The following is a 25159-nucleotide window of genomic DNA, read 5'->3' as shown; positions in this document are numbered from 1 at the left end:
CAACAAAAATAACTGCAAAGAGTGACAGTCACAAACACGTGTTTGTGCATGCACACACACACACACACACACACACACCCTGGGGAAATTCACACACACACAAACACCTTATTTCAGACAGTTCCAGAAGTGTGGTGCAGAGGGGGAAGTGTGAGATAGATAGTCACTCACAGGAGAAACTGTGTCATAGGGTGGAAGAACAGATTAACAGAAGAGAATTGATTCGTCTTGTCCTACATTAAGACAGGTTTGTATTCAGAACCACAGACAGAATAGAAACACAAACAGAAGATTACTTTCTCAAACTAATGATCGTCTAATCATCCCTAGCTTTAAGTAGACAGTAAAAACCGATCACAACATTAACCTAAAACTAACCCTACAAATAGCACTGTTAGCCATTTGTAAAGTCAGCCAATCATTTAGCATTACATAATAATACTGTTAGCAATACTCTTTGGATACTATGAGATTAGAAAGGTTCAGAGTTCAGAAGCACAGTCGAAAAATATATGGCACATGGAAATTGAGAAAGGATGGGCTACGGAGATAGGCGGGGTGGGCTGAGGAGATAGGCGGGGTGGGCTACGGAGATAGGCAGAGTGGGCTACAGAGATAGGCGGGGTGGGCTACGGAGATAGGCGGGGTGGGCTACGGAGATAGGCGGGGTGGGCTACGGAGATAGGCGGGGTTGGATTAACAGCACATGATCTGTAACAGTTAGGACCGAAAATACCATATAATGTGAAGATCAAACTATATTGTGTGTCATGTAATACTGTGTATAGAAGTACCATGTATGTGAAAGTTATGAATAATGTGTATGTAAAAAAATTGCATTTATTTTAGTAAAACAAAGTCCTCCAAAGAGGGTGGTGGATGGAGGAATAAATCATAACAATAACAACAATAATAAACCTGTTCTGGTCCAATGTGTCATGTGAGAATATTGCCCTTTTATGATGTGTGTATTTGCACAAATAATGATTGTGTGAGTGTTGCATATCGATGACTGATTGATTCTCTACAGGATGTGAGTAAGCGTATGTCTCTGCCCATGGACATCCGCCTGCCTCCAGAGATCCTCAAAAAGCTACAGATGCAGAGAGAAATGGAGCATGAGAACAACTCTCCTCCCTGCAAACCCCTCAGCCGCATGTCTCGCCGTGCTTCACTGGTTGGTACCCTTATACCCTAATACAGTTGTTCCCAATCTTTTTCGGTTACTGTACTACCAAGTGAATTTTGCTCTGCCTGGAGTATCCCTGAAGAACCCCCTCATTTGAATATTACCAGTAGGCCTATGGTCTCATGAGTCTTCAAGTACCCCTTGTGGATAGACCAAGTACCCCAACTGGTCCTAGTACCCCTTGTTGGGAACAACTGCTCTAATACCACAATACCCTAACCCCTCAGCTGCATGTCACTACAGGCTTCACTGGTTAGTATCACAAACCTCAAACCCCTATATACCCATACCGCAATACACCCATACCCCTAAATCAATCCACTCAGACACATCGTGACAGTCATCACTGTTCAGTACCCTGTACCCCTTTACACCCATACTGCAGTACCCTAATACACGCATACCCTAATACCCTAAATCAAACCCCTCAGCCGCATGTCCCTGCGGGCTTTACTGGTCAGTAGACTACCCCCTGTACCCAACACCATGATCCCTAAACCATATGGTCATAACCTTACATACAGTGCTATGAAAAAGTATTTTCCCCTATATAAATTTCTCAGATTTTACATGGTTTTTTTATACTGAATGTTAGAGCTTCAACCCAAACCTAATATTAGATTAAAGGAACCTGAGTGAACAAATAACACAACAATTACATACTTTTTTCATTTAATTGATAAACAAAGTTATGCAACACCCAATTCCCCTGTGTGAAAAAGTAATTGCCCCCTTACACTCAATAACTGGTTGTTCCACCTTTAGCTGCAATGACTGCAACCAAACGCTTCCTGTAGTTGTTGATCAGACTCTCACGACACTGTGGAGGGATTTTGTCCCACTCTCCCATGCAGAACTGCTTTAACTAGTTACATTTGTGTGGTTTTAATCATGAACTGCTCATTTCAAGTCCTCCCACAACATCTCAATTGGGATTAGGCCTGGATTTCGACTAGGCCATTCCAAAACTTAAGATGTGTTGCTTTTTAGCCATTTTCAAGTAGACTTGATTGTGTCTTTTGGATCGTCTTGGTCCTGAGGCAGCAAAGCATCCCCAAACTATCATATGACCAACATGCTTGACTGTTGGTATGAGGTTCTTACTGTGGAATGCAGTGCTTGGTTTTCACCAGGCATAATGGGACCAATGGCATCCAAAAAGTTATACGTTTGAATAATCTGTCCATAAAACAGAGTCTTGAAAACATTGTCAGAGTCTTGATCATCCAGATACTTCCAGGTGCTTTTTGGCAAACTTGAGTCAACTTTTTGGACAATATGGGTCCCATTATGCCTGGCGAGAACCAAACACTGAATTCTACAGTAAAACCCCGATACCAGCATTCAAGCATAGTGGTGGTAGTATGATGGTTTGGGGATGCTTTGCTGCCTCAGGACCTGGACAACTTTCCTTAATAGAAGGAACCATGAATTCTGCTCTGTATCAGAGAATTCTACAGGAGAATATCAGGCCATCTGTCAAAGTCCAGACCTAATCCCAATTGAGATATTGAGATGTTGTGGCAGGACTTGAAATGAGCAGCTTATGCTTGAAAACTCACAAATGTTGCTGATCTACAGCAGTTCTGCAAGCAAGAGTGGGCAAAAATCTGGCACAAACAGCTATTGAGCGTAAGGGGGCAATTATTTTCTCACAACGGGGGAATTGGGTGTTGCATAACTTTGTTACCTTGTGTATTCTTCCATACAGTCTGACATTGGCTTTGGAAAGCTGGAGACGTACGTGAAACTGGGAAAACTGGGAGAGGTAAGAATGTCGCTATGGTTACGTGCTTTCAGCTGCAGTTTAAGGCACACATCCAGCTGTTTTAATAGGTGCAGGATACAGAGAAATTAGAATGGTTGAAACTAAAGGTGTGAGGGTATTCCCAGTGTAGTTATTCAGTGTGTGGATTTTCACCTTCTATTTAACCCCTGAGATGAGAGGAATTTGTGTATTTCATAAGAGAATGTAATATAAAGTTCTTTATAAATCTTTAGAACTACGAAATTATGTTTGTTGAAAAGCAGAAAGACTCCATCCCAAACCTATTTCTAAGTTACTAGGTCAAGCCATGTGGTAAGTAGCATTGGGGGGGAATTGTCACATGGAACGTGGGGTTGGTTGTCCCTATCAACTCCATTATAACCATATATTAATTGGGGACATTGCCACTGCCAGTATACAATAAATCACAAGCTCTTTTGTGCTGTTGCTATAAAGACCTCCCTTACCAGTAAACACAAACCCTTTTGGCCGACATATCAAAATGTCTTGGGAATATGTAGTGTGGAGAGCGTTTACACAGAGGAAAGACGTCGCCGAGACACCAGAAAAGAATGTTGATGCCTGGCCGACGTATAAACAATGTAGAATTTAGAATGTAGATATTCTAAATACATCTTCCCGATGCAACATGTATACATCCGTTGGGCAGAGGAATCTGTGCCATCTGGGTTTGTTGCCGCACACATTGTTTCTGACACACACCCACACAAACCTACTCAAAATGTCATATGTTGTTCTCAAGTCATAAAATGCAGAATTTTGTTTGAAATATTGTTTGGCTATTTCTAAGACTATGTATGCTATAGTGCTTCTTTTCCTGTTCCAAAAGGAATAGGCTACTAACAAACACTGTGACAACCAACTACACACTGGTTGTCGCAAGTGTACAGAGTGTGTTTGATTGCTTATAACTCCATGTTGGAATAAGATGAGGATAGAAATGGTCCCCATTTCAACCCAAGGCCTTTCTTTCTATAATGTTGAAAAGAGTCTTGTAAGATAGACTGGTGCTGAGAACGACACGAGAGTAAAATGTGTGACAACCAACCCCAGTCTCCCCTACTGCATACCTAGTTCTACATAGCAATATTAGATGGATTTATAGAACTGGTGTGTGTAGTCTCACACACAGTGGCTACTTATCTGTTGTCTCAGACTGTACTCATGAACCCTGAGTTACTGTTAGTGCAGAGGAGCAGTCAGACTAAATAGGCTACATCTGTCCTAGTCATGCTCAGTCATTAGGGTCAACAACTGGGCTACATCTGTCCTAGTCATGCTCAGTCATTAGGGTCAACAACTGGGCTACATCTGTCCTAGTCATGCTCAGTCATTAGGGTCAACAACTGGGCTACATCTGTCCTAGTCATGCTCAGTCATTAGGGTCAACAACTGGGCTACATCTGTCCTAGTCATGCTCAGTCATTAGGGTCAACAACTGGGCTACATCTGTCCTAGTCATGCTGTCATCTGTCCTAGTCATGCTCAGTCATTAGGGGGTCAAGTCAACTGGGTCAACAACTGGGCTACATCTGTCCTAGTCATGCTCAGTCATTAGGGTCAACAACTGGGCTACATCTGTCCTAGTCATGCTCAGTCATTCAACAAGGGTCAACAACTGGGCTACATTTGTCCTAGTCATGCTCAGTCATTAGGGTCAACAACTGGGCGACATCTGTCCTAGCCATGCTCAGTCATTAGGATCAACAACTGGGCAACATCTCATAACAGAAAGTTGTCCCTTTCTACCTGTCCTCAGTCACCCCGTTTCACAATAGCTGGATAGGTGTAAGCAATCCCTGTATTTAGTTTCCTTCATATTGCGTCATATTGAAACCTATGCAGTCCTGCCAGATCTGTGGAGGAGTGAACATGGAAGACAGCAGGGTGGGAGCAGTGTTCTGGAATGGCATGCAGTCTAGGTCGAGGGGGCGGGGGTTAGTTTACTGTAAACACATGTCCTAACAGAACTAGTGTCTGGTCAACTATGACTGCTCATCTACATAACAAGGTGGTCATGTTTAAAATACCTTACATCCTGCCATGAGACAAGCCAGTGTTTCAAAAAAAGAGACAGCAATGACAAAGATACCTGGTAGCCAAACGAACCTTCTTTATAAGTTAGGGCTAAGGTTATGGGGTAGGGTTAGTATTAGGGTTAAGGTTATGGGGTAGGGTTTGTATTAGGGCTAAGGTTATGGGGTAGGGTTCATATTAGGGCTAAGGTTATGGGGTATGGTTAGTATTCGGGCTAAGGTTATGGGGTAGGGTTCGTGTTAGGGATAAGGCTATGGGGTAGGGTTCGTGTTAGGGATAAGGTTATGGGGTAGGGTTCGTGTTAGGGATAAGGTTATGGGGTACGGTTCGTATTATGGGTAAGGTTATGGGGTATGGTTAGTATTCGGGCTAAGGTTATGGGGTAGGGTTTGTATTATGGGTAAGGTTATGGGGTAGGGTTTGTGTTAGGGATAAGGCTATGGGGTAGGGTTCGTGTTAGGGATAAGGTTATGGGGTACGGTTAGTGTTAGGGATAAGGTTATGGGGTACGGTTCGTGTTAGGGCTAAGGTTATGGGGTACGGTTCTTGTTAGGGTTAGGGTTTTGGGGTACCGTTCCTTGTTAGGGCTAAGGTTATGGGGTACGGTTAGTGTTAGGGCTAAGGTTATGGGGTACGGTTCGTGTTAGGGCTAAGGTTATGGGGTACGGTTCGTGTTAGGGTTAAGGGGTATGGTTAGTGTTAGGGATAAGGTTATGGGGTAGGGTTCGTATTATGGGTAAGGTTATAGGGTAGGGTTAGTGTTAGGACTAAGGTTATGGGGTAGTAAGGTTATAGGGTAGGGTTAGTGGGCTAAGGTTATGGGGGGGTTACGGTTCGTGTTAGGGCTAAGGTTATGGGGTACGGTTCGTGTTATGGGGGCTAAGGTTAGGCTAAGGTTATGGGGTAGGGTTCGTGTAGGGCGGTTCGTGTTAGGGTTAAGGTTAGGGTTAGGGGTAGGGTTCGTGTTAGGGTGTTAGGGTGTTAGGGCTGGTATGGTATGGTTAGTGTTAGGGATAAGGTTATAGGGTAGGGTTAGTGTTAGGACTAAGGTTATGGGGTAGGGTTCGTGTTAGGGCTAAGGTTATGGGGTACGGTTCGTGTTAGGGCTAAGGTTATGGGGTACGGTTCGTGTTAGGGTTAAGGGGTATGGTTAGTGTTAGGGATAAGGTTATGGGGTAGGGTTCGTATTATGGGTAAGGTTATAGGGTAGGGTTAGTGTTAGGGATAAGGTTATGGGGTAGGGTTAGTGTTAGGGATAAGGTTATGGGGTAGGGTTAGTGTTAGGGATAAGGTTATGGGGTAGGGTTAGTGTTAGGGATAAGGTTATGGGGTAGGGTTAGTGTTAGGGATAAGGTTATGGGGTAGGGTTCGTGTTATGGATAAGGTTATGGGGTAGGGTTCGTATTATGGGTAAGGTTATGGGGTAGGGTTAGTGTTATGGATAAGGTTATGGGGTAGGGTTAAAGTTATGGGGTTGGGTAGGGTTAGGGTTAATGCTATGGGGTAGGGTTAGTGTTTGGGATAAGGTTATGGGTTATGCTCAGTAGTCAGGGTTAGACATTTGGCATGGCCATAAAGTGATGACCATTGTATATGTAAAAAACTGATGTGATTAACTAATTATTCCCGTTTCCTATTTCCTGTTCCTGTGTAGGGGACATATGCCACGGTGTTTAAGGGGCGGAGCAAACTGACGGAAAACCTGGTGGCGCTGAAAGAGATTAGGTTAGAGCACGAGGAGGGAGCGCCCTGTACAGCTATCAGGGAAGGTAAAAACACACAGCACCCTATACAACCATAGTCTCGGAAATGCCCAGGCCTAGAGGTACAGTGCTAGGTCTGGGAATGATGTTGGATTTGGAGGACGCTCTTCACACAGACAACTCTCCCAACAAATCACGAGTGGGTGCTTAAAAATAATTCCCTCGGAAACATGACAGAGGTGGACACACAATACGGACGAAGATAGCTCGGTTAGTTTTATCCACAGCCAGTCAGTGGTTGTAAGCTTGTAACACTAACGTCATAGCGCATGCAAACGACTCGCTTGCAGAATACACTCATGGAAAATATCCTCGGCAAGCTCCATCTCGCTAGCTGCTGGAAACGTTTACGGCAGGAAACGTTTACTCCACCCTTCCCTCTCTTCCAAACTGACGGCGGTCTAAGTACAGACGTGTATGCTGGAACATTGGTACATTGTGGGAGGCATCACGTCCATCTAGAGAGACTGACTTAAATGTAAATGTAATACAACCATCAAACCTCTCCTAATCTCTTCTCACAAAACACATACTGTACCAACAGGGTTTTTGCCTCAGATTTACTACAGTAGCTTTTCAGAAGAACTCAGGAGCAGAACACTACCACCCAGTGGCGCTAAAATGTCATTAGGATGTCCTCACTCCTCCAGAGCAGCATCCAACCATTTTCTCTGTGCGTCTCTGCAGTGTCTCTACTGAAGAACCTAAAACATGCCAACATTGTCACGCTGCATGACATCATACACACAGAACGCTCCCTCACTCTAGTCTTTGAGTACCTGGTGAGTAGTACACACCTTTCAAATACTTCATGATCAGTATAATAACCTGTGTTATATCTGCTTGTTTTACTTACAAGTTAAAGTTCTGAAAATGTGTGCATGTGTGTCTCTCAGGACAGTGATCTGAAACAGTACCTGGACAACTGTGGAAACCTCATGTGCATGAACAATGTCAAGGTTAGTCCAGCCTACTGAACACCGTTAAGCATCATCCGACAGAGACGTTATGGTTTCCCTCTCTCTGCCCCCTCTCCTTCTCTCTCTCTCTGCCCCCTCTCCTTCTCCCTCTCTGCCCCCTCTCCTTCTCCCCTCCTTCTCCCTCTCTGCCCCCTCTCCTTCTCCCTCTCTTTCTCCCTCTCTTTCTCCCTCTCTGCCCCCTCTCCTGCCCCCCTCTCCTTCCCCTCTCCTTCTCCCTCTGCCCCTCTCCTTCTCCGCCCCTCTCCTTCTCCCTCTCTGCCCCCTCTCCTTCTCCCTCTCTGCCCCCTCTCCTTCTCCCTCTCTGCCCCCTCTCCTTCTCCCTCTCTGCCCCCTCTCCTTCTCCCTCTCTTTCTCCCTCTCTGCCCCCTCTCCTGCCCCCTCTCCTTCCCCCTCTCCTTCTCCCTCTGCCCCCTCTCCTTCTCCGCCCCCTCTCCTTCTTCCCTCCCTCTCTTTCTCCCTCTCTCTCTCTGCCCCCCTCTCTCTCTCTCTCTCTCTCTCTGCCCCCCTCTCTCTCTCTCTCTCTCTCTCTCCCCCTCTCTCTCTTTATAGATCTTTATGTTCCAGTTGTTACGTGGTCTGTCCTACTGCCATAAGAGGAAGATCCTTCACAGAGACCTCAAACCTCAGAACCTGCTCATCAACGACAAGGGAGAGCTCAAACTAGCAGACTTCGGTATGACACACACACACACACACAGTCTCACCATACAGATACACTGACATTGGTAACCTAGTAACAGATCTCCCTCTATATTATCTAGGGCTGGGACGATACCATCGCGTTACTCTTTAGTATCGTGTCAAGGAAAGAAAACACGATTTAACTTCTTTAGGAAAACTGCCCTAATGTTAGAACCAAACAGCAGTATGTTGTCATCCAGAGTAATTTATTTATTTTCCAAGCTATAGCACACATTAATTTACCTACAGATTGTTTTTAAAAGGACCAAAGAGTTTGGTCTGCTTCCTGTTTTTATTCTTGGCATACAAACAAAAATTGCGAAATTGGTATTGCCCCAGCCCTAATACTATCCCTAACCTTTTCAACACGTATCCTGCATGTAGATAGAAAACCAGATCAGTAGATAAAATGCTCCCTCTTTGAGATCCAGCTCATGACTGTTTGTTTGATTGGTCAGGTCTGGCCCGGGCCAAGTCTGTGCCAACTAAGACCTACTCCAATGAGGTGGTGACTCTATGGTACCGCCCCCCTGAAGTACTGCTGGGTACCACAGAGTACTCTACACCCATCGACATGTGGTGAGTAAATTCCACACACGCACACACGCGCACACACACACACCTCCATTCTGACTCACAGAGACAGAGGCATTTCAACAAACCTACTCAGTGTCACATTGTTTAAAACCCCTTAAGGATCGGCCTCTCTTTTTTTTCAATTTTCGACTAAAATGACATACCCAAATCTAATTGCCTGTAGCTCAGGCCCTGAAGCAATGTATACATTTTCTTGGTACCATTTAAAAGGAAACACTTTGCAGTTTGTGGAAATGTGAAAGGAATGTAGGAAAATATAACACAATACAAAAGGGGAAACACATGTTGTTTTTCTACCATCATCTTTGAAATGCAAGAGAAAGGCCATCATGTATTATTCCAGCCCAGGTGCAATTTAGATTTTGGCCACTATATGGCAGCAGTGGGTGTGAAAAGTTTTAGACCGATCCAATGAACCATTGCATCCATGTTCAAAATGTTGTATCAAGACTGCCCAAATGTGCCTAATTTGTTTATTAATAACTGTTCATGTTCAAAACTGTACAGTCTCATCAAGCAATAGCATGGTATTCTTTCACTGTAATAGCTACTGTAAATTGGACAGTGCAGTTAGATTAACAAGAATTTAAGTTTACTGCCATTATCAGATATGTCTACATCCTGGGAAATGTTCTTGTTACTTACAACCTCAGTCATCCAGCAGGGGACATTAACACTACCAGAGTGAAAACCTAAATGAGGGAGAACATGTTTTGATTAGATATGTTTACCACACTATGAATCATCACAGCAACATAGCTAAGCTGTTCCTTTACTTAACTCGCATGTAAGCCACCACTCTTGATGTGAGCAATCACCATGGTGATCATTTCTGCATCACATTCATTAACCTTGAATCTCCAAAGGCTATTATCCAGCAACACAACAATACAGAACCTTTCATAAACTCATTTGCAAAACATTCCTTTCATCAGTGGATGGGTCTCCATCGGCGCAGACACCCTCAGTGATAAACAAAGGGAAGCAGTGTACTCGGACACCCTGCCTCTTACACAGGCCTGCTCGTGATCCCTACACACAGTCTTTGATGTGTGTCTGTGTCTCTGTTCTACCGACGAACCTCTTGCTGTGTGTGTGTGTGTGTGCAGGGGTGGGGCAGATTAGTGTGTGTGGACATTTTTAACTATACTTATGTGGACCAGAAGTCCCCATAAGAATAGTAAACAAACCCCCAAAAAAGGAAAAAGGCTATTTCTAAGGGGTTTAGGTTTAGAATTAGTGTTAGGGGTTAAAGGATATATTTAGGAGTTCGGTTGAGGGTTAAGGTTGGGGAAAATAGGATTTTGAACGGGAGTCTATTGTGTGTCCCCACAAGTTTAGCAAAACAAGTCTGCGTGTGTGCATGCTGGCTCCCATGTGATGTAATGTTATGATTCCATCAGTGTGTGTGTGTGTGTGTGTCTCCAGGGTTTTGTTATTTCCATGGAGACACTACCAGAGGGGACCGTTTACACGGTCCCAGAACCCACGGGACTGAGTGTCCTCAATTTAACAAGCAAGATATTGAGCCCTGCACATTTATGAAGGGTTATCCTTTGTGCCTACAACTCAGTGCAACGATTTCGATGTTAAGGTAGACATGTTCAAGTTAAGAAACATCTGTTTAAGGGAATACTTTAGCTACCCTAATCATGATGTTTCTACTGAACAAGTAGGTTGCTCACCTGCAGGTACTCTGACTCCTTTTAGAAGTATTTTGTACCTCCATCCAAATCACAATCACTCTATTGAGACATATTGCAGACTCGTTGAATAATATGTTGTTCAGTTCCTTAAGAACAAACAGGAGTACATATCTTTCCAGAATTTATCTAAGGATGAAAAACAAGCTTTGTTTGATTTACAATCCGTTATGTCAGTCCTTACCCCCCTGCTGATAAGGGTGGGTTGGTTGTACTAATGGATAGGACTGTTTATGTATAGGAGTGTCAGACAACTTCTTGACAACACCTTTTACAAGAAACTCAGAAATTACCCTACTTCCCAATTTCAGAACACGATCTTTACCGTCTTAGATGGGTATTTAAGTTCTGGTCAGATAACCAAAAAATAACATAACTTTTTGGCTATTCAACACTTAAGATTGCTACTTTTTATACTTTGCCGAAATTACACAAGAATGTTCCAAAACCTCCAGGGCGCCCTATTGTAGCAGGCATTGATGCAGAAACGGCACCTTTATCATTTTTTGTTGACTTTTTGATTAGACCACTTGCAGAACAGCTCCCCTCCTTGGTAAAGGACACCAGCAGTATGATCTCTATCATTGAATCTCTTGATCCTCTCCCTGAGAATACCTTGTTAGTAACTTTTGATGTTGAGTTATTATACATTAATAATCCACACGAGGGCGGTATTGAAGCTATGGAACATTTTCTTCTGCAACGTGATACCTTCCAGTGCATGCTTTATAACATTGGCTGAAATAGTAGACACACACACCTACTTCATGTTTCATTACTTCTTTATTCAGACGCAGGGTACTGCTAGGGGATCCCCCATGGCTCCTAACTATGCTAATTTCTATGTGGGTTACATGGAAAAACAGTCAATTTTCAATCCTCTCAAAAATACTTTCTTGCCGAACATCATTATTTGGCAACGGCATATTGATGGAGGTGTGATGCCAAAGAGCTCCAGGCATTCCATGCTTTTCTTAAATCTTGTTCTGATCATCTGAGATTTACTATGCAATCTGACACGCGTCAAATATTTTCCTTGATCTTCTGTGAGGATAATGTTCTATACACTGATCTTTGCAGGAAACCTACTGACCGTAACAGTTTGTTGAGGGCTGATTGTTTTTCAAGGGAATCAGGTGACAACTGTTTGCTCTACAGCCAATTCTGTCGAATCAAAAGAATTAGCAAAAAACGAATCACATTTCGACAGAAAGAGACGCAAAGAAAATTAAAGTAGAGGGGGTACAAAAATGGTCAGATTAATACTGCCATTGAGAAAATTCAAAACAAACCGAGACATGACCTTTTTCAAGGACAGTCTCGCAAAAAGAAGCATTCTTGCGTTCTAACCCGCTATTCAAAGTGCTCTGAACAAATTAAGGAAATCGTTCACAAATATTGGCACATTCTAAGATCCGATGACAGTATCGGTAATGCGTTTTCGACCCTCCTTTGATCATATTCTTGCGGGGCAGAAATCTCAGAGATTAACTGGTAAATGTAGATCCTTCAAACACCCCCAAACAGGGATACAGATCCCAATCAAAGGTGTTATCACGTGCTCCACTAAGGCAGTTATCCTATAACTTGTCCTTATGGAAAAAATGATGTGGGTAAAACAAAGCGCGATTTAAAAGTACGAATCGCGGAGCATTGTAGCACCATTAGGTGCAAAAACTCGATTTACCCAGTTGCAGCCCACGTTTTGGAAGCAAACCACTCGATTTCGTCCCTACGTTATATCGGCATCGAACATGTCACCCTCCCTAGGAGAGGGGGTGACCAAAACAATTTGTTAAAACAAGAGGCTGCCTTGATCTTTGATTTAAAGACCCTTGCTCCCTTCGGACTCAATGTAGACATTGATCTGAAGACTTTCTTGTGATTGTGATTTGCTATTGTAAATGTTTGTAGTCCTATGTGGCTGAATTGTATCTATGATCGTATGCTATCCATTTATGTTTTTGGAATGTTGTTTTTATATCTGAAGATTAACCAATGATATCAGGCCACACCCAGCCATGATTAGACACCTGTGTGTGTCCTTTGACACTATATAAAACTAGTGACCCACAGTGTTTGTCATTATACCCTGATGAAGAGAGCACTTCTGTCGAAACGTTGGTTATTAGGTTATTACATTATTGCATCTGAGCTCCTAGAGTGCGGCTCTCCTTTCATTTTTAAGACACTACCACCATTACCGCCTCCCTTCAGGCATTAGTCTCCAAAGATAAATTTGGCTGTGTTTGTGAGCAGCAAATCCATGATGCATCATGGGTAAATGGTGACTGACTGACCTACAAACAATACTGAGTATTTATTTATGACGCAAGGTGATTTGTAGATCAGTCTTGACTCAACTTTAAAGTCGGCTGCAATGTCGAACGTTCCCCTTCACTTTCCATTTAAATCATGTGTGTCTGTGCTTTCTGTGTGTTAAAAGGGGCGTGGGATGTATTCTATTTGAGATGGCGACGGGTCGTCCCATGTTCCCCGGCTCCACAGTGAAGGAGGAGCTGCACTTAGTCTTCAGACTCATTGGTAATTATATTCTTTCATTTACACCACAGCAAGCCATCTTGCTGGGGTAAGTAGTGAGGATTCAAATACATACAGACATAGAATATGAAGAATGACCCTCTCCCGTCTCTCTCAGGTACACCAACCGAGGACAGCTGGCCAGGTATCTCCAATAATGATGAGTTCAGATCCTACATGTTCTCCCAGTACAGACCTCAACCACTCATCAACCACGTGCCCAGGTTACACAACCACAATAAGACCACTTACCAACCACTTGCTCATGTAACATAAATCACAACTAAACAAGTACTGTGTTTCTTCTCCAGGCTGGATAGTGAGGGGATTGACATGCTTACTGCTCTACTCCTGGTAAGAAACCACTCCTACACCAACCTGTAACCACTAGTGTTGTATACCAAACTGCTATTCTGGTTTTAAGTGTGAATCTCTGTTTTATTTCAGTATGACACTAGGACCAGAGTCTCGGCTGAAGCATCTCTTAGACACCCCTACTTCCTCAGCCTGGGAGAGAACATCCACAGCCTCGTAGACAGTAAGACACACACACAGATGTATTTGACATCAGTCATGTGCTGAGGATTATGTATTAAGTGGCAATTTGTTTTGTGCATTATGTGCAGAAAACAGCATTGACCAATATTTCTCACCCCCCACCTTAGCCTCCTCAGTGTTTTCCCTCAGAGAGATTCAACTGCAGAAAGACCCAGGCCACCGCAGCTCAGTGTTCCAGCCTCCAGGTACATTCTCAACACAGTGCAACACATTACGTCCATAAACCATCACAACAATACAAAACTACTACTGGAAATAAACCATGTTCAGTCATGTCATGCCCGTGTTCTCTTTACCAAACCCAGGTCATGTTCAGTCATGTCATGCCCGTGTTCTCTTTACCAAACCCAGGTCATGTTCAGTCATGTCATGCCCGTGTTCCCTTTACCAAACCCAGGTCATGTTCAGTCATGTCATGCCCGTGTTCTCTTTACCAAACCCAGGTCATGTTCAGTCATGTCATGCCCGTGTTCTCTTTACCAAACCCAGGTCATGTTCAGTCATGTCATGCCCGTGTTCTCTTTACCAAACCCAGGTCGAGGAAAGAACAGAAGACAGAGCATATTCTAAAGGATGACCAGCCAGAGGGGTGCAGACTGGGAGAGTCTATTCTAAGAAAGCCTCAAGGAGGAATCGGATTTGAAGACAAACACACACCAATGCCCCCATACAAACACAAATACAAACATGGAGGTCATATCCAGAGCCCTATACTACGAATGTAGTTTGAGGAGTTAGCGAGGTCTCCTCTGAGTTCAACTTGGGTAACTGGTACCACGAAAGTGTCTCACCTTTTAGCCAGGTACATGTTTATGTCAACTAACCCTTCAGATCTAGCCTGCTCTGGGCCAGTCTAACGAAAAGACATTTAAGTGTCTGAGCCACGAGTTAAGGACCAATGAAATCAGATTCCCTCTCCCTCAAAGATTGCATCATCCACTTCATTTGAGGAAGACAACGGATTAAATATTTTATTAGTCAAATGTTTGCGTGTAAAAAATCCAAATGTTAAAATACCTATCACATTTTATTAATGACAAATGCATTTAAAACATCACAACACAGTAAAAATGTTGTATGACTTTATAAAAGTATTTTATTGATGGAGTGGGGAGAATGTGCTCATGCATTGATAACCACACCAAAGAAATCAATCAAAACGTCACTTCTGAAAGTCCATTTCAAATAATATCCTGCTGAATTTTGATTTTGGCACAAATGAAAATGTGGCACTGACTTGCCCATGAATTGATGTTTCAACATTGTCTCAATGAAGGATTCGACTAGTCACATGCACACACAGTTACAACCCTGCTAGGGTTAGCGGCAGGCGGACGAGCAATATTGTAGAACGGTTGAAGCCCAAGCTGGAATTGGAAGCTAACTGAAGCTGGCTAGCTTCAGAAAACATTGAGTAGATAGATCTAGTTTGTATCGTGGTCAACCTCAAAGGTCTTTCCTGGTTAAATAAAAGTTAGATGAACAAACATATCTGATCCTCTCATGCTCCCAACACCAGAGAATGGATACAGACAAGGTTTCTGAGAATGAGCTTGTCATATAAATTATACCATTTATGGGGATTTTTTTTAACCAATTCTCTATAAATAGCCTATAGAAAGAATATTATTACATTATATAAACAGACAATAAATGTCTAAATGATTGATTCCTTCAAAAGCTATGAGTGTTATATGATACAAAATCACTTGTTGCATTTGCAACTTGTCAGGGTATGGCTATTGATTGACAGAATTGTTTGTATGGAATGTTGGCATATTGACAGTTAATTTGACAAAATATTGGAATCATTCCACTTAAAATGGTTGGCTAGTTAGATAAACATACTGTGCAGATAATCTTCAAATTCATTGTTTTACACAATATCTTATCACAGAACTGGCTTATCAACTCCCTTGCCAAAATGGCTGACCTTTTATACCGTCATAAGAAGGTTAATGTCCATTCTCTGATGTGCAGTCGGGCATCAACCATAAAATGAAGGTTCAAAACAATAGTGACGAAATGTGCAACCCATGAATATTAGCATTCTACTGTAATGTTAGTAACACACTGGATTCCCACTGCTGATTCTGGGGACTGACCAGGAACTCTCTCCCATTCTCCTACTCAGGAAGTCCCCTCAGCCCCATGCAGACATCCAAGCCAACCAATCACTCTGCATGTTTCACTGACCTCTTCTCTTTTCGCCATTTCTACTTCTCCCTTTCCATTCCTTCTGTCCATGCCTACCGTGAATCTGCTAAAAGCTGTCTGCCCAGCACTTTCACATCTGATGAAGTAAAGGAGACAAGGAAAAGAAGCCACTTTAGACTAATGCGATGCAGTTAGCTTTACCGCACACGGGAGAAGAAGCCAATACTCTTATAGAGCTACCTTTCCATGTGTCCTTTGCTTTCTCACCCCCAAACTGAAAGAATTGAAGAGGTGAAAGCAATATGGTGGACACTGTCAGTGGTCATGAAGGAAAGAAGGTGAGAGTGAAGCCATGTAAAATCATTGGGATCCACTGGGAGATGGTGATATGTGTGTTACACTTTAAAACTTCCCCTCTCTATTTTAGCAACGCATGAGGCAGAAGTATTATTGTATGTGTTTTGTTGTGGTAAATTAAGATATTTTAAGTACTGTAATGAAAAGAAATATGTATTTTAACAGATGTTTTCATGTTCTTTCTCAGTGAATTTTTATGCCAGATGAAACAAGAGAAGACTCTATTAAATGACTGTAGATGTCTAAATGTTTTATAAAAGACAAGTATATTTAGATTTTGTATGAAATGTGATATTCTTGTGTGATTTGTTTACTGCGCTATCATTAAAACCAGAAACTGAATGTATTGTGACTGCCAAGAAGCCAAAAGTGATCAAATAAGAAATAACAAATAAATGAATACATTATATCACTCTGTAGAACATTGACTAGCTCTCATTAAGTTCTAATACAGTATACAATACAGTCTGAGTGTCTTCCATTATGATTGAAAAGAAAGAGAATATTTGAAGTGTTCAACAGGCCTTACCACAATTCCCAATCTGTCTTTAATACCACTTTGGCTATCTAATCATCCTTATTTTGTCACTTATGATCCTTTGTATATTGACTAATCTACCTATTGAGACCATGAGGACCGACAGGTGGCGCTAGATCCACAACAGAGGCCAAATAGACAGGTCTACAGATATATTTCATAAAGAGATCCAGAAAATGTAGTCATCCATACAAATGCATTACACGGAAAATAACGTGTAAATCATGACACTTCACATCGCCGTGGAAGATGTCCTAGTCTCCTACACTGCGGCACAGTTAACTGATGGACATCGGTTTCCAGGGGAGGGCACTGCTAGTTCGACAGGTTTATCAGCGTGACGTGACTGGAAGGCAAATAAAAGTTTATCAACTCTCCTTAACAACCATATATGCTAGCCATATGCAGGCATCCCAACTTTGCCAGTCCACTTACACAAACGTCAAGGGTTGTGTTGTCGGCGCGCTTAAAGATTCTTAAAACCTTCCTCCCAATGAAACCATAACCTGCTCCAGCGTTCATCACGCAACAACGAGATGATGTTAGTAGATGATCGTGTCTGGGCTCTGTTCAAGGGACACTGGCAGCACACACTGACTTACTGGAGCGTGTTCTTCAGTTTCGGGCTGTGTATCGCGTTCTTGGGGCCGACCATCCTGGACTTGAGGTGTCAGACTCAGTCCACTCTGCAGCAGATCACTTGGGTCTTCTTCGCCCAACAGCTCTTCCTCATGCTGGGGAGCGCCCTAGGAGGACTCTTCAAGAAGACGTGAGTGAAAGCTGTCTGGTTTTGACTAGATGGTATACAGTTAATGTCAGAATTTACTTCTCGTAGCAGGTAAGGATCATTTACATAGGTTCGAGGAATTCGGTGAAGGTTAAGCTAGCCCAGGGTTTCCCAAACTCGGTCCTGGTCCCCCCTCCCTGGGTGCACGTTTGGATTGATTCAAATAACCAACTCCTCATCCAGCTTTGATTACTTGAATCAGCCTTGTAGTTAGTGCTAGGGAAAAAAACAAATTGCACCCAGTTTCTGATGAACTCCACCAATGGAGTTGAGCAGAGACAAGGCTTTGTAGAATTCAGCTTGGACTACATTCACCCCAAGTCAATACTTACAATAATTGTACCATGAAACGCTTACCTTGTACCTATGTTTGTCCTCTGTAGTGTTATGATTAGTTTACTGAAATCCATACTTTTTAATAAAACCTTAATCAAATACAACCAGACTATATCCTTGTTGCCATCTTAGAGCAGCAGCAATGAGCAAACAGTCATTGGTTGATTTGATTAAATGTTTATTTTAAAAGTATATATTTCAGCAAACAAAGGCACGCACGCAAATACAGAGGACAAACATAGGTACAAGGTAAGCATTTAATTATTGACATTTTTGGAAGTATTGACCTTGGGCAAACCGATGTAGTCGGAGCTGAATTCCACAAAGCCTGGTCTCTGCTCAACTCCGTTGGAGTTCATCATGGAGTTGAGTTGTCAGCTAGGTTTATGCAGGTACAGACTGGGACCAGAAACTGCCCAGCATCTATTACACACCCGCCCTTTTATGTTGAGGCCCCCATTATTAGCCAAATAATAATTTATGCAGGCTAAATATGGCCCAGCGGATCTGACGGTTACCACCAGAACTGCTCTATGACAAAGATGGCCTCAAACTCAGCTCTGGACCTCGAAGCCAGTTCCACTGCTTTTTCTTATTCTCATTGTTCCTCTCTAATCATGAACTGATTTAGATTTGGGACACCAGGTGGGTGCAATTAATTATCAGGTAGAACAGGAAACCAGCAGGCTCTGGACCTCATAGGGTAAGAATTGAATTCCCCTGGTCCTATAACATTGATGAGACAGTGACCACTCTAACAATGGAAATGCGTCCTCAAAGATGGGAGGCGAGATCAGGTGGGACCATTCTAGCCAATGAGGGCAGATATGCTTGTAACAGGCCATAGAGATAGAGGGGTGATCTTTATCTGTGCCATTTTAGCTTCTGTGGCAGCATGGGCAGCGCTATTATGGACCCTTTGTGTCCGGAAGTAATTTAGCCATTTATTGTAGTCATTGCGCTCTGTAGAGTTGCTATTTTCTTGAGTTTTCACGTGTCAATTAACTTGTGATATTACTGGAATGCTCATTATACATAAACAGAAATAAAGGATCCCAAAAAATGTCCATACGCACAAAAAGCTTATTTCTCTCATTTTGTGGACAGATTTGTTTACATCCCTGTTAGTAAGCACCTTGCTAGATTGTCTGATACCAGCCACCCAAACAGCTGATGAAACTGTGGCTTTGCACAACTGAAGAATGTCTGCACAAACGGTCAGAAACCGTCTCGGAAGCTCATCTGCATGCTCGCCATCCTCACCAGGGTCTTAACCTGATTGCAGTTCGGCGTCGCAATCTACTTCAGTGGGCAAATGCTCACTTTCGATGGCCACTGGCTCGCTGGAGAAGTGTGCTCTTCATGGATGAATCCCGGTTTCAACTGTACCGGCCAGATGGCAGACAGCATGTGTGGCATTGTGTGGACGAGTGGTTTGCTGATGTCAGCCTTTTGAACAGAGTGCCCCGTGGTGGTGGGGTTATGGTATGGGCAGGAAGGCATAAGCTATGGACAAGGAACACAATAGCATTTTACTGATGGCAATTTGAATGCACAGAGATACAGTGATGAGATCCTGAGGCCCATTGTCATTCCATTAATCCGCCATCACCTCATGTTTCAACATGATAATGCCCTGCCCCATGGCGAAAGGATCTGTACCCAATTCCTGGAAGCTGAAAATGTCCCAGTTCTTCGATGATATAGTTATTTCAATCAAATGAAAGCTTTGAAAGTTTGTTTTTTAACCAGGAATAAGGAGTAGAAAGCCAAGATCACAGACTGTTTCCGAACTCATTCATTCAGGCTCTCTACAAAAAAACTTGTTACAGGCCACGGTCAGCACAGCAACAAAGATGACAAACTCCCGAAAGTCCACTTCGCCATCTTTGTTTTCATCCAGATCACTCATGATCTTCTCTACCATAAGGTCCTTACTTGCCACCAGGAAGTCACTCACCAGACATTGAGCATGTTTAGGATGCTCTGGATCGACATGTATGACGGCGTGTTCCAGTTCCTGCCAATATCTTGCAACTTCGCACAGTCATTGAAGAGGAATTGGACAACATTGCACAGGCCACAATCAACAGCCTGATCAACTCTATGCGAAGGAGGATGTGTCGTGCTGCATGACTGTTTTTTTGATTCACCCACCTTCCTTTTATTACGGTATCTGTGACCAACACATGTATATCTGTTACCCTAGTCATGTGAAATCCATAGATTAGGGTCTAATTTATTTCAATTGACTGACTCCCTTATATGAACTGTAACTCAGTAAATCTTTGAATTGAATGAAATTGTTTCATGTTGCATTTTATATTTTTGTTAAGTGTATTAATAGTCTGAATTAATCCACAAATATGATAGTCCGTTTAAAAAAGGTTAAGGCAGTGGTTCCCAAACTAGGGGTCGCGACCCCATGTGGCTTTGCCTGATATAAATCCAGAAAAAAAATACAACAAAATATATATTATAATATCGTCTTTGTATCTCAATCATTGTACTGTGCTTAACGTTAAATTCAACCAGAGAGCACCCTCAGATCATGGGTAAAAGCTGCACTTGACCATTACACTTGAATCATTCCCACAAGGAATGGCTAGGCTTGCTACGCTATGAAATCACACACTATCGCAGAACACTCTTATATTACCGGCCGGAGGCCGCAATTGATATGGTGAAAAAAAATGTGTGGGGAGACACAAACTCACATCAATACCTTTGTCAGATAACTGTTAAACAAAGCATTTATGCTATTGCTAGCAATCAAGAGGAAACTCTGACTGAACGACTCAAACTCCCCAGTTTACGCTCTCCAAATGGACGTTAGCTGTGAAGGCCGAGATGCCCATGCAATGACTTATGTTCAGTATACGTGTCGTTGCCAACAAGGCCTTGAGCCTGGCTGAGTGTGAATCTCAGTGATGCTCATGAATTGGAAAGTTGAGTATTTTGCTCTCTCACCACCCCAGAATATAACAAATGATTTCCCTCTGACAACTGGAAATATTGTTCCTATACTAATTACGTTTGTTTGAACCAAATGTATCTGTCTGTCCTTGTGACCTTCATATCTCCAGTCCAATAGTTCTGCTCCGATATGTTTCCTGAGCTACTGCCAGATGACTGGTGTTTTAAATACACATACACCTGTATCAGAGCTGAAGAGATAGAGAGGAGAGAGAGAAAATGGTGAGAAGAGCGCGAGAGACGTGGGGGAGGGAGAGACCTAGAAAAAAATAGAGATTTACATTCTGTTTTTAATTGCAACTTGTTGAACAGAACATTACTACTGAGGCCACTACACAGTTAGTGGAAAGTTGGCAAGGCAGCAGTGTAGATAAGGCGTCTCCTGCTGTAGGTGCCTCAGGGGGTCTGATAAACCAGGTAAATAAATGGCTCTTACCTAGGTATTGGGTCAAGGTGACATTCCAGCTACAATACTGCCCACGTTAGCAAAGCTGGAAAACAGCCCCTCATCTACCCCTCCATGGAGTTGCCTCTAGCACCGGGCTAAAGAGGTCTGGGTCCCGTCGCTTCCTGGATGGCAGACCAGATGAGACTGGAAGTGGAGAGAGAGGGTCAGTAAGGGTGCTCAATTCAATCAAACAGAGGGAGCTATAAATTGTAGTTAAATGAAAAGTTATTTCCCAAAAGCCACTATTACCCAAAAGAGTGCTCTAATATCCTCTCTCTCCCCCCCACCCCTTTCCAGGCTCCGCTGCTCCCTCTCAGCTCTCTTCGTCTCCAGTCTTGTCATCTCCGTGGTGTTTGCCATCATCCCACTTTGCCACCATGTGCTGATGCTGGCTGTTGCCATGGCGATATCCGGCACGGCAATGGGGGTGATTGACACTATCGCAAACCTGCAGCTGGTGAAGCTCTACCAGAAAGACTCAGCCATTTTCCTACAGGTCAGGGAGAGGCAGGAGGAAGGGATGAGGGGGAGGAGAAAGTAATGGGGGTCAGGGGTATTTTGATCACAAATTATGCAAAGATGATTCAAAGAACAGGTGGTCATTTTCTCTCCTTCTCCCACCATACCCCCCTACATTTACCTTTCTTTCTCTCCCATTCCTCCCTGTCTTCTACCCAGGTCCTGCATTTCTTCATAGGGCTGGGAGCGTTGGTCAGTCCCCTGGTAGCAGACCCATTCCTGTCAGAGGGGAGTTGTGTTCTGGGGGGGAACATGACAGCCAACTCCTCCACTGACCTCCATCACCTCCGCAGCTACCTGGCAGGTAAGGGGACAACCCCTCTGCACAACGTATCCCACCACTACCACCTCCACACAGAGGGCATCATCACCACCAATGTGTCCTACGCATTCTGGATCATGGCTCTTATCAATGTAAGTGTATGAACACTTTGTTAGCAATTGGATTGTGGTGATGTGGCTGTAGGTTGGTGTTGTAGGTTGATACTGTAGCTGCAGGTTAGCAGTAGTGACTGGTATATTTGAATAGCAAAACAAAAGGGAGATTGTTCTGCAGGGCAGGCTTCCTCTATCACTGAAATGGCTCTTTTGCATAGACCGTAACGAGGGAGTCACAGAGAGAGATGTGTTTTATTTTTTACAACTGCGTGCGTGTTCTCTCTAGCTGCCTGTACCAGTAGCAGTGTATGTGTTGATGTATCGTGAGAGGCTGTTCCCCTGCTCGAACCACAGCCCACGTCTACTGGACAAGGAGAAAAACTCACAGAAGAACCAACAGGACCACAATATCCAGGGTAAGACCACCCCTTACCCAACTCAGGGTAAGCCTCACAATGCTCCCCTCACACCTCCACAGATCCCGTGTTAAACCCTCCCACACATTCACACAACCCAAGGAAAGACCCCCCCCTCCTCAAATATATACAATGGCTGCCAGGGTAGAATCCCATACAGCCCCATCTCCAAATGTCTCACCAACTAAAACATGGCTAGTGCTGGGCTGGAATAAAAGCCTGCACAACCTGTAGCGCTACAGGTGTGGGGTTGAAGACCCCTTAACTAAACCTTCCTGTGCTGTCCATCCAGGTCACGGGGGTTTGTTTGGCTGCTGTAACTATGCTGATGTGAAGGATCGCCCTGCCTCCTATTTCCTCCTCTACATTCTGGCCGGAGCCGTGCTCTTCATCACTGATGGCATAATAGTGAGACTGAACCTTGACCCCCCCCAACACACACGACTGTTAGTGCTAACGATCACCATCAGCCTTCTAACATACAGATGTGTTCTCTTACATAGGGTTCTTACACAGGATTCATTTACACCTACGCAGTGTCTCCTCCCCTCTCTCTGCCTCACAAGACGGCAGGCTGTCTGACCAGTGTGTTCTGGGCATCTGTCACTGCGGGCAGACTGGCATCTATATATCTGTCATACAGATACACACAACAACGACTCATCTCGGTCAGCCTGGTACGGACATACACTTGTGTTTTTGCATACTGTATGAGTAGTGAAGTGAAACTGCTTTTAAAACAGATGTTATTTGAGAGATGACGTATTTGATGGGTGTTTTTAAAACAGTCCAGTGGATGGCTTTCTTGCACACGCACAGTATACACACACACAATGCATCCATGCACACGTGAAGAGCAAGAAACGCAATTTGAATTCAAATAGTTATACATATCTGCATCAATGTTATTTTGTGTCATGCGAAATGCATAGCAAGCATATAGATACTTAACAAGTGTATAGATTACAGGTGGTAGATATGCTGATGTCCTTACAACATTTAGGGGAAAAGGCATGGACATGATATGACCATGTGAAAATAAATAATTTACCTCCGCTGTCCTGCGCTCCCTCCCTCTCTCTGTGTTTCAGGCAGGGATGATGGTGGTGCAGTGTCTGCTGTTGATCCTGTACTCCAGCCCTGTGTTCCTCTTCATGGGGACGTGTGTGTTAGGCCTCTTCATCAGCAGTGTGTTCCCCTGCATGGTGGCCCTCACAGAAGACATGGTCAACTATAAAGGTATGTGCGCACACACACACAGTAAGAATGCTTGTATTTAAATGTTAAAGGGTAAAGTGTCCTCTCCCTATCTTAGGGTGTGCCACTACTGTCCTGGTGACCAGTGCTGGTACAGGAGAGATGGTGCTGCAGCTTCTCACAGGACAGGTAAGGAACTCAGGGGGGTTACTGCTCTGTGAATAGGCTAGCCTATGTTCTCTAGGTGTAATGCGTCTTTCTCTCTTCAGTTGATCCACAGTAAAGGCAGTTATAGTTTCATGTTGGTTGGTATGATATCATCCTGCATCGGATTCACAGTATTCCTGGGCCTAATCTACATCCAGCATCTACACAGGAGCTCCCAAGCAGGTACACACTCACACATACATCAACAGGTTGTGAGGAAACTATTTTAGTCAACTAAATCTCAAATCGTATTTATTTCCCTCCACAGCCACTAGTAAGGAAATCGCCATGACAGAGAAGCCTTCAAGTGAGTAATGGAGAGGCCGTGAGGAAGAATCAATGGAAATAGAGGACTGTTTAAACAAATGACGGAAAAACAGAAATGACCCAAATGTTTAAAATGGCTGGAGGAAAGACAGTCTAATGTTAGACTTCAGTCCCTCTGCTCCTTTCATCCGGCTCTCAACACCCAGACAATCAAGTTAAACGCAAAGACTACCTACCCCCCCCCCCCCTCCCCCCAGATCAAACAATCTGATTGATTCAGCTGGCCATATATACCAAAATACATCTTCCAATTTATCATTCTAAGCAGTATTTGAGTGGAGACAGTATTGTATGTTTTTGAACTGGGAAATGTTTTATGCACTACCTGTCTGACCATGACTGTAGCATTCATAAACCAGGAGTTGGGAGAGTAGATGTTAACTTGTTCATGTCTTTTTAAATGCTCTCTGACCCATGACACAGTGTAAAGCCATGAACAGGTGGAGACCAAAGCTTCCTCCATTGGCATGCTGTTTATTCAAACTCAACGGCAGCTGGTGTCCTGCTGGATCCTTACTGCTCCATGTCTTATAGAGCTTTCATGTAGACAGTGACCCGTGTGTCTCCAGTGGAGTGGTCACATGAGGACAGATGGTGTTGCTATGTGAGCAAGGTGTGGTGGTTAGTTACCTCGTAAAACTCACTGGATTAGGAAAACAAGTCTTGTGGGGACATACT

At 43.5% G+C, this 25159-nt stretch overlaps 2 protein-coding genes across 2 annotated transcripts in view; both read left to right on the top strand.

Moving 5' to 3' along the window:
* Window positions 1-16778, top strand: part of LOC135540047 (cyclin-dependent kinase 18-like) — a 62010-nt gene extending 45232 nt beyond the window's left edge. Inside the window, exons 4-16 of the mRNA XM_064966360.1 lie at window positions 1031-1177; window positions 2901-2957; window positions 6670-6784; window positions 7466-7560; window positions 7675-7737; window positions 8308-8431; window positions 8898-9018; window positions 13186-13283; window positions 13399-13504; window positions 13592-13634; window positions 13728-13818; window positions 13946-14023; window positions 14374-16778. Coding sequence (XP_064822432.1) covers window positions 1031-1177; window positions 2901-2957; window positions 6670-6784; window positions 7466-7560; window positions 7675-7737; window positions 8308-8431; window positions 8898-9018; window positions 13186-13283; window positions 13399-13504; window positions 13592-13634; window positions 13728-13818; window positions 13946-14023; window positions 14374-14408 — 1173 coding nt within the window. The 3' untranslated portion in view covers window positions 14409-16778. The remainder of the gene's footprint in view (window positions 1-1030; window positions 1178-2900; window positions 2958-6669; window positions 6785-7465; window positions 7561-7674; window positions 7738-8307; window positions 8432-8897; window positions 9019-13185; window positions 13284-13398; window positions 13505-13591; window positions 13635-13727; window positions 13819-13945; window positions 14024-14373) is intronic.
* A 335-nt stretch (window positions 16779-17113) lies between these two features.
* On the top strand, window positions 17114-24862 carry LOC135540044 (major facilitator superfamily domain-containing protein 4A-like). The gene is made up of 10 exons (XM_064966357.1): window positions 17114-17659; window positions 21735-21933; window positions 22116-22370; window positions 22621-22750; window positions 23043-23158; window positions 23254-23427; window positions 23842-23989; window positions 24066-24136; window positions 24217-24337; window positions 24423-24862. The coding sequence occupies exons 1-10, from the start codon at window positions 17427-17429 to the stop codon at window positions 24467-24469; spliced, it is 1494 nt and encodes a 497-aa protein (XP_064822429.1). The 5' UTR covers window positions 17114-17426; the 3' UTR covers window positions 24470-24862.
* The last annotated feature ends 297 nt before the right edge of the window (window positions 24863-25159 follow it).

The sequence above is a fragment of the Oncorhynchus masou genome, chromosome 5 (assembly GCF_036934945.1).
Source record: "Oncorhynchus masou masou isolate Uvic2021 chromosome 5, UVic_Omas_1.1, whole genome shotgun sequence".
NCBI classification, from domain to species: domain Eukaryota; kingdom Metazoa; phylum Chordata; class Actinopteri; order Salmoniformes; family Salmonidae; genus Oncorhynchus; species Oncorhynchus masou.
This window is presented reverse-complemented; position numbering and strand designations above follow the sequence as displayed.

What these genes read in the sequence shown, in the direction of transcription:
- LOC135540044 (XM_064966357.1), top strand. Translation starts at nt 17,427, where the DNA reads ATGATGTTAGTAGATGATCGTGTCTGGGCTCTGTTCAAGGGACACTGG. An exon ending in ACAGGACCACAATATCCAGG is followed by an intron (nt 22,751 to 23,042) that starts GTAAGACCACCC and finishes CTGTCCATCCAG; the next exon opens with GTCACGGGGGTTTGTTTGGC. An exon ending in TGCAGCTTCTCACAGGACAG is followed by an intron (nt 24,137 to 24,216) that starts GTAAGGAACTCA and finishes TTCTCTCTTCAG; the next exon opens with TTGATCCACAGTAAAGGCAG.